This window comes from Neopsephotus bourkii, unplaced genomic scaffold (genome assembly GCF_033783945.1).
Source record: "Neopsephotus bourkii isolate Nb327-2 ecotype Australia unplaced genomic scaffold, CSIRO-AGI_Nbou_v1 NB_1572, whole genome shotgun sequence".
Classification (NCBI taxonomy): Eukaryota; Metazoa; Chordata; class Aves; order Psittaciformes; family Psittacidae; genus Neopsephotus; species Neopsephotus bourkii.
In genome coordinates, this window is record NW_026902048.1 from 5,589,970 (window position 1) to 5,601,971 (window position 12,002).

Sequence of the window (12,002 nt, forward strand, 5' to 3'; positions counted from 1 at the left end):
TGTGAAATCCAAGCCAAAGGAAACTGAGACTGTTAGGATATGATGTGGGGCTTTTTATGATCACCTACCAACCCCTTACCTATGATTTGGAGTTCTTAGCAAGCATTTTAGATGCTGGTAGGGAGCCAAGACCCAAATCCAAAGAAGCATTAAGGTCTTGGTACCCTTCTAGATCTCAAAGACTCACCTCTCTGGCTATGAATGAAAGCACAGAAGGAGCCGTCTCCAAAAGGTTGTCACTATCACTCATTAGTCATGAGTTTGAAAGTATTCATATTAGCCATTAACCCTGCTCAATCCTATGAACTTCCACCAAGGACAATGGGCTCTCCATGGCCCAGGACCCCCCTGCACAGCTGGGAGCTTTGTGCTACGTGTCTGCTCCCAGAGTGCACTTTTGGGGAGAGAAATCCACGATTCAGAGCAGCTCCCTCTCTAGGTATTAAGCAGATTGGTACCCAGTGTAGGAAGGAACCTAACAGAAGACAGGACAGCTGTCAGCTGTACATCCCGGCTCTCTTAGGCTCTTCGAAATGAAGCTGGACAAAACCCAAAATGTTTCCAAATCTAGGGAACCTGCAGTTTTGAAATTCATTTAATTCCACACTGAATTTTCTTTTAATTTCTTCTGAATGAGCTTCTCTCTCCGAACCTGAAGGATTCCATATCAATTTGAATCCTTTCAGGTTTTTAATCTCTCTTGCTAGACAGGCAGGCAGAATGTAATGAATTCCTGGTTTAAATCACTGCAAAACAAAATGCATTTAGAGCAGAGTGTTCCAGGGATGATAAAGATAAAGGCAAGGAAACATTTTGAAACCAAATTTCAATGGAACTGACCGCTCAATTCAGCAGAAGTGACATTTCTGTATGGGAGAAAAAGAAAGATTTGAACAAAATATTTCCAAGCACGTCCTGGAGCAGGTGGTGGGTTAGAGGCAGCGTGTTAACAGTGAGTGAGAGGGCAAAGGCAGGACAGATGCAATCAGAGGGCACAGGTGCCCTGACACAGCCAAGCATCGTCTCTTGCCTCAAACAGCAGAGAGGTTCCCAAGGCAGAGCAGAGCTGCGAATGCAGAGCTGTGCCCCCAGGACAGCACGGGCTGCTGCAGCCCATGCCCGATGTGCTTTCACAGGACATACAGAGATGCAGGGCTGGAACAACCCTGCCAGGCTGCCAGCCGAGAGCAAAGAGAAATGGCAGCATTTATCCAGCCTCTCCCTGCTATTAATCCTTCACTTCCCTGTGCTCCCAAATGGATTCATGTTGCTTAACTGAAATACTAATCAGGTAAAGTATTCGTATGCCCATTCAGCAATGGTAAGCACTTCCCAGGACAATCCCGAAGCTTTTCTGCCTGTGCAGAGCTGCTGTGGCAGTCACACTCTGCCTTTGCTGCCTTTAATTGCTTCCTCACCTTGTGCCACTCAAAGACATGGATTTCATTTCAAGTTTGAAGCTCCACTTTGTGATGCCTCTTTTCCCAGCATGAAAATACCCCTCAGGAGGAGATGCCCTGGCTTCCCAAAAGCCGGGCCCTCCCTCCTGTTTAGACCTTGAAAGAGATGTAAAAGACTTTGACTCTTTCAGCAGTTGCTTTTATACTATTTCTAGCTTTTCTGCATGTTAAGGCTAGAGAAAGCCAAGGAATCTCACCCAGCCCTGCATTTCACTGTCTCTCAGCAGATCCTGTAGTGTCTCGAGCATCCTCCCACATGCCAGCCATGCCATGTCGCTAGCTGACAGCGTGTCTCCCACTGACACAACCCTGCTCCCTCTCCTGCCATGTCCACTCGTTTGCATCAGTTGCTGCAAGGCTTGAAAAAAACAAAAAGAAAAAGCAATCAAACCCCCTCAATAGCCAAAAGGGAGACTCAGGTCAGCCTCTAGGGATGCACTCTTGACATAAAGTGTGTTTGAACTATCAGTCCAGAGAAACAACCCTTCCTCCCCACACTGTGCGTAGGAGGTGGACAATCCACACCTCCATGCAGACATGGCCTTACACCAGTCTAGGACTGAGCTGCAGAGAATATACTGCCTACAAAGGAGTCAGAGGTATGGCCACACAAACCCTAGTGAGCATTTCCACCTCCAACCCCATGTACAGGTACATCCTCCACTGTTCAGCTTCACAAAACCTGCAAACCCCAAAGCCCATAACATGAATGAAGACATGATTATGCAGGCACACACACACACACATATATATATATATATATATATATATATATTTAACCTCTGTATATAATTACCAGTTCTTTTTATCCTAGGGAAAAAGTGCAAACAGTTTATAGCTTTCCCCAAAGGAAACCTTGTGTGCAATCAACAAAGTAAGGCTACAATGTCCCACCACAATAGGAAGCACATATTTATAAACATATTCCAGCTGCTGGCAAAATAATCATAGAATCACAGGATGGTTTGGATTGGAAAGGACCTTAAAGCTCATCCAGTTCCAACTCCCCTGCCATGGGCAGGGACACCTTCTGCTAGACCAGGTTCCTCAATGGGTCAACATATCATGTATGCACACGGCAAGACACAACCCATCACCTTAAACACGACTCATCGGGAATGAGTGAGCGCATTTGCCTTCCGTTGCAGCACATGTCTGAACATCTCCAGGCAAGCACTGCAGCAAACACGACTCTTGACCACATTCTGACTGTGACAACAGTGGCAAGGGACTTGAAAGGAGACATCAGCTACCAACACCCTGTCATTTGTGACAGTCTCAAAGGCATAACTAAAAAGGTCATTCCCTGTCTTATTTGATGTGATATAAATTCCATTTCAAAGTCCATCTACAAAGAGACTTCTGGAATACTGACTGATCTGAAATGGGGTTACCTGCAATGAGAAGGCTAACATGGAAGACTGTGGTGCCTCCTGATGTAATCAATACTGTGAAGCAGTTTAATTTCTCTACTTGAGTGAACAACAGACGCCCTAGGAACCCCTCCACAGCCTCTCTGTGAGCAAGAAACTCAGCTTGCTCAGCACCATCCTTGGGCAGAACTGCCCTCCATGCAGCACAGACATGCTATAGTCTTGCATTTTTCTGTATGAATATCCACAAAAACTTCCAGTGCTCATTCCAAAAACTCAAGGGCCAGAAGCAGATGCTCTGATGAGTCCATGACAAGAGACACACAATTATCCAAACAGAGGTACCATGAGAAAAAACCCCATTCCTTGAACTTGAGAAAAACCAGGATGAAAGGATAAAGAAATTAATTCTAAAGACAGTATTTCAAACAATGTATCCCTCGACCTTTCTTTTGAAATTTCCCATCAAGTCAAGATTTCACATCTTTGACCTTCCCTTAATGAATACCGCATCAGCTGTTCAAGGCGCTTTTATATTTAAGAACACATTCTTTTTCCCCCAAAGTCTCTTTTTCCTTCTACCTCATACGACTCCCAATTAAGGCAACTGCACAGGGAGTGATTTTTGTCCTCGTTTATCTAAATGAGATAGGCAGTAATGAAACCTCCCCCTGCCACAGTGACAGGGAGTGGGAAGCACCCACCAGTGCTACAGAACCACCCTCTCAGATGCAGGATTTTCCATTGCAGCCTACAGAAAGGGTATCTGCCAACATTCTCTCACAGAATGCTTATCCTTAGCTCATCTTAAGTAGAACCAGGTCCACTTCCATCTCTGCAGGAAACATCATGGGGGTTTCTACAAGCCATGCCACTTTGATGCTATTCTGGGCTGGTATCTACCTCTTCCCCATTGCAGTTTGAGAGCTGTGGTGGTAGCCAGCACTCCTTGCTTTGTATGTGGGATTGGAATAAGCTGCAGCTCAGATGCTGGAAGCTTCCAATCTCTTTTAACTGTCCTTGCTAGCTCTCTCTCCATTTCAGGAGGCAGAGGGGAGCAGGAGAGTAGGCTGGAGCGAAGTTCACAAATTGCTCTGGCATCTGTGTTCCCCTTCATTATTTTGTCAACTCTACAGGACTATCGTGCCTTTCTGAAGCGTTGTAGTTAAAAAAAACCCCAAACCTTTCAAGTGGAACAAAGTCTCTCTAAAACAAGGACAATGCCAGAGATAATTAGAAGCTACAGACTGAGATTTCAGGGCACTAAGCTTTAGGGGGGATTTTTTTTGGGGGGTAGATGTAGATAACCCAAATCGGAGACCAATTATATACCCAACCTGTTGCTGACTCTCATGGAAAACACAGCAAGAGCCAAGGTCTCACCTCGCAGCTGCTGGAAGCAGGTTGTGCTGCTCTCCCCATCCAGCGGGTGCCGCAGGACCCCGTTGCTTGGCTTGGGTCTCTCGTATTCCCTCTCGGGAAGCATGGCCTGCTCGCTCTCCCCAGCGTGCTCCGGCCGTGGGGGCAAGGACTGCGGGAACCCGAACATGGGCAGGGATGAGAAGAAGAGTAAGGCACCACACAGCAGGAAGCCTCCCCACCATGCTCCGATCCACCGAGGGTCGTCTGGGGTTATGTCCAGCTTACCTGCAAGGGCAAACACACACACACACACACATCAGGCTTGGCCTTGGGGAAGGCAAGATGACAGTGTTAATGATGCTGTAGGCTGGAAGACGGTTGTTGGGAGCTTTTCTGGCTGGCAAGGGGGTCCCAGTCACAAGGTAGGGATCCACAGTGCATCCCATACCCATTCCGTGTGAGCTACCAGCGCATAATGACCTCCACGTCCACAAGGTTCTTAGGACAAGCAACCTATCACCTTGTCTGTCTAGACGGTACATCCAGCTTCTGCAACACCCTATAATCAAAGCTTCTCTCCAATGTCTTTGTCTCTGCCAGCTCTAGGAAGCTGCCATACATCATTAAGTGTCCCTGCTGGCACCAATGGTTCGGACTTTGCTGTCACAGTGTGTCAACTCTGCACACACAGCTGACATACCTACTGGCACAAAGACCCACATGGAGCAGCATAGACAAGGACACTGCATTCCATCCCAGCTCACCCCTTTTTCCCCAGGAGGTCAATCCTCTCCCTGCTTTGAATTCACACCAAAGGAGAGATTGGCATTTGGGCTTTGTGGGCACCTGTGACTGTGGAGGGTGAAACAGTCCTGAATACTGGAAAACACCCACTGTACCAAATAAGCTCAGAAAGACAGAGAAATCATCAGAAAATGAAGAACAGCAAAATTAAAAGCCAGAGTATCCTGTAGGCCATCACTCAGTGGAGATAAGGAAAAAGAAGGCTCTGGATTCAGTCTGGGGGTATAAAAATAAACAGCAGGAGAAAGAAACTATGATCCTAAGAGCTGCCTCGCTGCCACAGCTGCTCTGGCGAAGGGTGCCTAGGGCCGGAGCTGAATCCCATGGGAGACCCAGGTCCGCGTGGCTGGAATAACAAGCTCCTCCGTTCATGATGTCTGTCTGGTTACCGCCGCTCTGAAAAATCTGTCTCAAGTGAAGCAATCAAGTTGTCTCTCAGGCAGAGACGGGAGGAAACTCTTTTCTCCTTAGGGAAAATAACACGCAGCTCTCAAATATATATAAAGTGTGAAAAATAGTGCTTTGGAGGGACTGGATTCTTCTGCTGTTATTTCCTCCTGCCTGAAGTGCATTTTTTCACCTTCTTGGGAACACAGCCATGTGAAGAGCCACATAAACCAAAGCCGCCTTCACATCCCCTTCCTTAAACAGGTCCTGTATGGAGGGCTATACAGCAATGTGCCCTGGCACCCCACACCTGCGGCCTGAAACGGGGTTCAGCTCTCTGGAGCTTGGTCTCCTCATGCCATCCCGACGTGCAAAGCAGAACCAGCTGCAATGTGGAAACTCTTCCCCATACAAAAATAGGCAGAGGCTAACTGTGCCCTAGCCTTTGAATGACAGCGATGGACCACAGCCAAATCCAGCTGGATTTGCAGCTGGAAAGCACTATATCCCTCCGTGTAAGCTGCTGATACACAGCCCTCCAGGCTTCTCAGAGAAAATGCTTCCCCGTCCTCCTCTGTGGCTCTGTATTTGTCTGAGGCTTTTTGAGCTGTAAATATGGAACAGTGTCTTATGTTAAGAATGGCCAGATCATACCAAGTTAACTTCTGAGCTAGGTCAGTGCATTGCCTCTGATGGTTGCCAGCTGCAGATGCCCAGAAAATCCATAAGTCAACATATACCTGATATTATTCTTGTGATCTGTGGCTCAGGGGCTTTCTGAGCTAGATCTGGTGTCATGTTCATTTTTTCCTTTATAAACTTCTCCAACTGTTTTTGAATCCATTTGTAGACTTCTTATACCCTACGGTGAAGAGTTCCACAGCTTCACCTGCTGGGAGAACAAATATCTTCTTCTGCACATTCCTATCTTGAAGTAAATATGAGCTCCTCTGCCCACAAGAGCAAGTGAGTCTTTAGCATATCTTTGCTAAAGCCAAGGAATGGGACGACATGGGGTTTGACTGTGTTTAAAGTCTCAGCCATCAAAGAAGATACTTCTTTTCTGCTTGTTCCATATTATGTAGACTTCTTCAGCTTCCATGTGCATGAAGACCAAAAAAAGGCGCTAGCTCTCTTCCCGATGTGGATAATTCTGTTCCAAGTGCTGCAAGATCCAACTCCATCTGAACACATCCTGTGAAGATGTATTTGCAACATCATAGAACTGGAATGCACCCTCAAAGGGGTACAACACCCCTGTGGCAGTATAAGAGCCTGTGGGATCAAATGGAGCTGAGCAATGCAGAAAAAGCATCTGAACAAATAAGGGAAAAGAATAAAGCATGAGGTTTGCAGTCTACAGCCAGAGGCTTGGAGAGCAGCTGAGAACAGCCTGTCACACATTGCCCTCTGATGGCAAAGAGCTTGTAGTGCAGGTAGCAATGAAAGCAGAATTTGCAGGGTTTTTTCTTAATGAACAAAAACACAATTTGAAAACAACTTGCTTTAACCCAAGTGCAGAGCCAAGGTGAGCAACAGTGAGCACTGCTTTGGGGAACAGCAATAATGCTGTGGAACTGAACCTGCCCCCTCTAACTGGCTCGTTCGGAGAAGGTGCCAGGCATGGGTCTTACTGGTGTGCCTCCATCAGAGCCTGGATGGACTTCCCACATCTTGGGGATGGAAGCTCTCCACATTTCATCCCGTGCTTTGGACAGAGCTCCCCTGGCAAGACTATGTGCACTAGCCAGTGTGCCCTGCCACAATGTCGTTGTAAGGTGTCCTAAGAGCTGGGATGAAACCAATCTTGCAGAAGAAAATCCCATGGAAGGGAACAAATTTTGCCTCCTATGAATCTCTTATCTATGGGATCAAGTTGAAAACCTTTGAATCCCAGTCATAAAACCCCTCTAGAAGTGTCACCATATATGCAAGAGGCACTAAAGACAGAAAAATAGCTTCCTGCTTATACGCATCAACATTCTTGTCCTGTTGATACATTATTGTATTTGATTTGAAACCAAACTCAGTTCTTCTTACTTGTGTCAATGAAGACAGCATCCACATAGATTTTGGTACAGAAGGAGCCCAAGATAAATCCACAGGCTGGTCCAAATACCAGCATCGTAAACAGGATCCCTACAAGGAGAGAGAAAAGAGAAAATTAGTACTGGGCTCAGGTTATTCACTGCAAGTTGTTCTGCTTGTCTGCTGCAGGACGCTATTGCCCTGCTGATGTCAAATATGTGTGTCAAATGCTTCAGGCAAAAGAGCACCCTAAGTGCTTTTTTTGCTTTCCCGTATCTCTTCAGGAAAAAGAACAGATGGAGCTGTGATAATGCTGAAGCTCTGTTGAGCTGGGAAGACACTGTGGATATAGACCATGTTTCTGCTGCTTGAAAAGCACAAGGTAAAGCAGCTCCCATGGGAAAGTCTTTACCTTTACCACCTCCAGCTAAATTCCTGGTAGACAGGGTTATTTTCAGAATTCAGGGCCAGCCAATCTATGAAATGCTGCATTGTCACAGACTGACGGATAAAGTCCCTTTACAGAGGTAAAAGCACTCTTTCATAGCCATGAAGCCCCCCTCACCACAGTACCCACAAGCAAACATTCTCCAAGGAGCACGGCTCTTCCATCCTCTCACAACTGCTCACTCCTCCTGCAAAACCCGTGTGAAATTGCCAGTGTAATGCCAGGCAAACAGCTATTATGAGTAAATTACTTATTTGCTTCAATACAATATTTAGAAGTGTTTATTCTCACTCCCATTTTGGCCCTGAAAGAGGAATGCTACAGGCACACCGCCAGCTCTCAATTATCCAGGGCAGAAAGGCAGGGGGACACAAGGATAATCCAGAAAAAGCAGCAACAAAGATGACACAAAACATTTGTAAATTAGACAATAGGAACATAGTTGGTACCTTCACAGTTGGGGTAGAAAACCAACAAGAAGTCCCCAAGGATCCTTGTAAATGGCTTTCTGGAGGGAGCAGGGGCAAGTCTGAGCAGCGTGGAGCAGAGCAAGTGCCTGTTTGTTTGCTCTGGAGCAGAGAACTGCCAATGAACCCTCTCAGGGGCAGCTCTTCAGGACCTTCACAGGGATGTGGCAGCCTGTGCTGGCATAACTCTTGGTGTCACTGCACTTCAGAAATGTCTTATGAAGGAGCTTACTCACATCTGGATGCTTTGCTTGCTCTGCTTCGACAGCAGGGTACATCCCACATCCAAATCTCCCCAGAGGATGCTGCCTGGCATCTCGGTGCATTCATAATGCACTCCATCACAGCTATCTCAGCCCTCAGGTTCCTTAAGTGGAAACTTAATTTCCAAGTTCTATCTCTGTGCATTTCTCAGGAGTTGGATAAATGATCGGACATGTAAAATATTCCCAGGAGCCCACGAGCCCTGTGCAAGGCAAACCTCTCCTGCTGGGGACAGTTTAGCCAAGTGGGATAAGACAGTATGGTGATAAATAACTTCACCTTCATTTTTCAAATGCAGAGTGCAAACTCATTCCTCTAGGTTTGTGGCATTGTGACTTGGCTGGATTAATAACTAGCTACAAAGCAACGGTGTCTCCAGCCAGCCACTCGTGCAGAAACCCAGCACATTAAAGCCTTCACAGCCATCACCTACAGAAACAAGAGGGAGAAGCAAAGGTGGTGGAAGGAAAATAGTGTCAGGTGTACCAGCTGCAGTAAGAGGTCACTGCTGTCAGGACATTGGCAGAAGCTGCCATCCCTTACCCTGTTCCTGATAAACTCAAAGCTGTAGCAACGGTGCTGCAGCAATGGCACTGCATCATAGCCCATGCTGCCAGCTTGAATTATTCCCCAGGGTCTCTGCCATGATGGGAAGCAAGCCACCTCCCCTCCTGCAGTCACCTTATCCCAGGGCACTGTGTTTTTGCTCCATGATCCAGCAGTAAGTTGGGGAATCTGTGCTCCTCAATCAACAGAGCTGCTTAAGAAGCCCATGCCTTGCTCTGGGAATATGTAAAGTCTCTCGTGGGAGATACCAGTCCCAAGTTGTGGGATGTGAAATGAGGGAAGAGACAGGTTGAGGAACCAAGGAAAGGGATTTATCTCCCCAGCACCACCTCCCTCCTTCCCAGCCCCAAAGCTCACCCCGCTTGGGCCTATAACATTTCCAGTAGTGTTTCATAAAATACCCACATCGCACCTTTTTTGTCACTAGATGGCATCAGTGTTTGAGATTCATCCCACAAGAGCCATGTGGAGCAGGCGGGGGGTGTGCAGCCCATCCCAGCTCCCCAAACACTATCAATCCTGGTACCGGGGTCCTACAGCCCCAGGAGGATCGCATTGATGGCAGGGTGCTGTCCTCACCTATGTATCTGCTGTATGTGCAACCAGGTTGTGCCCTCTGGCTGTTTGCACGCAGGAAATCACAAATTTTAGAGCAAAGTTTTTAGTCCAAAAGTTTAAACAGACAGCATCTAGCAGAGATGGCCATGGATATTACCCTGATGAACAAGCTGACAATCAAAGACCATGGCAATCTTTAGTAACTGAACATTAATGATGAGTTTCTATGTAATTATGATCAAGCATGTAAGGACACACTGGGCCTCATATTGGCTGGAATAGTGCCTGGGCAGTGGCAAACAGAGCCCATGTTTTAGATGTATCAACGTTGCGTGGAAGAGGGACAGAAGCTTGTCCTGTGATGATCTCTATGCCACAGGGAGGTTGCCAGATCATGTATATATATACAGGCTAAACCACAGAACTGAAGTGTGCTTCATGGAGCAAAGGATAAGGCAAAAAACACAGGGAAAGATCATCCTTCACTACAAAACCTCTAGGGAATATTTTCCCTTTTTTCCAAAGCAGAAGAGGACAGGGACCTTTGGCTGGTGATGCAGCAGTGAGATGTTGGCAGATGCAGTTAGCTCTAACGAAAAGCAGACACGAAGAAAGCTTTGGCCAGTGCAGGTACTTGCACCAGTGACAGATGAATGCTGCCCCTCCTCACTGTCTGCATCACATAGAAAACCACCACTTCAGGAGCAAGCCGGGTCCTCAGTTATTAAAACACCACATTTCATATACTGATGGCTGCAAGCTTTATCTGCTCTGCAGTGTTCTCGCTAGAGGGCAATGTGGGATAGAGCATCCGCTGAACAGGGACACGTATCTAAGATCTTAGAATGCAATAGGAAATCATTATCCACCTCCAGCTTAAGAAACCCTCAGGTAAATTGTGTTTTTACTTTTCCTATCGTTTGTCTTAAAATCAACAAAACAACTGGCTCATTCCATACCCTTTTTATCATCTTTTTTTTTTGAGGCTCCAACAAAATCCTACCATTAGATACACTTTATCTCACAAATCAAACAGGTTTCAGAGAAACCCAAGACTTTGGATAGTTGAGCACCTGTACACAACTAGACCATGCGCAAGGATCAAGAGAGCACACTGCTGGGCACAAGAATTAGGCTATTAGGCAATTGGGATAGTGCCTGTGGTTGAACATTTATGTGGGATTGAGGGCTCAAGGGGAATCTTGCCAAATTAGTATTAGCTTAAGACATCCTTTCTCTTTTGGGAAATTCTGTACCATTGTTAGTCACCCTGCTATTAGGAAAACACTTTCCACATCATCCACTTAAGTCATACAACCACAAAGCCGATGCTTAGTAGAGAAGGTTTAACAAAACCCCATTTCCTGGTCCTGGTGGTGCTGCTAAGGACGTGCTAAACTTGATAGCTTTAACGGAGCTTGCTAGGTCTTTGCACATGTTTCCTTCTAACGTTTAGATCAGCCTGATTTGATGGAGTCAGAGGGCACTAATACCAAGAGCAAGGAGACCAAAGGTCTAATCCCGGCTCCATCAGTCCCTTGCAACACTTCCACTATCAGAATAGGATACTGCAGCCTCTTCCCTTTCATTCGCAGCTTAAAGTTTATTTATGTGGCTCAGAGGAGCACATTAATAAACATCCTCCTCGAGGATACTGCCCTGGAGAGAAACACTTCTTGCTCTGCAGGGCTGCTGTGCCTCTTCCAAGGAGTCTATGCTTAGTCCTGCATCCAGCGCTTCAAAGGAGGAGCTGGGTATATCCCCAGTGTCATCAGCCCTACACAGTCCAGTGGTAATTAAGACGAAAAAGGTTTCTCCTCTGTGCAATTGGCATTTTCTTATTTGTAATCTTAGAATTAACCCTTACCAAATTATGGCAATTCTTAGGCATACTCAAGAGATGTGAATTAAAAACCAGAATATGACCCTGCTTTGGGACAATTCAAACATTTCGTTCGATAACTCACAAATACTTCAATTCAGTTTGGCCCCTTTTCAAGCACAGTCACGTTTGATTTTGAAAAGGTCTATTTACTTTCAGCTTTCCTGCTCCATTCCCTTCACCAGTCCCCCTGTCTCCCCAAAAGGCAGGGGAAAAAACAGAAGCAAGCCAGGCTGGACTGAGAAATATTTTCCTGCCTACCTTCTCAAATGGAGCAATTTTCCAAATCCTACTTTGTCTTAACAGACATTTTTCAGGGACTGAGGAAAAGATTGGGCCAGAGGTGAGTATTAGATCTGGCATTTCGTGATGGGATTTTATCACTACTGAGGCTCAGGACTG

At 46.3% G+C, this 12,002-nt stretch overlaps 1 protein-coding gene across 2 annotated transcripts in view; it reads right to left on the minus strand.

Moving 5' to 3' along the window:
• SLCO3A1 (solute carrier organic anion transporter family member 3A1) overlaps nt 1-12,002 on the minus strand; it is a 157,756-nt gene that overhangs the window by 26,325 nt on the left and 119,429 nt on the right. For both annotated transcript variants that reach the window (XM_061371295.1, XM_061371294.1), the window contains exons 3-4: nt 7,427-7,525; nt 4,217-4,480 (exon numbers count right to left, since the gene is read on the minus strand). In XM_061371295.1, coding sequence (XP_061227279.1) covers nt 4,217-4,480; nt 7,427-7,525 — 363 coding nt within the window. The remainder of the gene's footprint in view (nt 1-4,216; nt 4,481-7,426; nt 7,526-12,002) is intronic.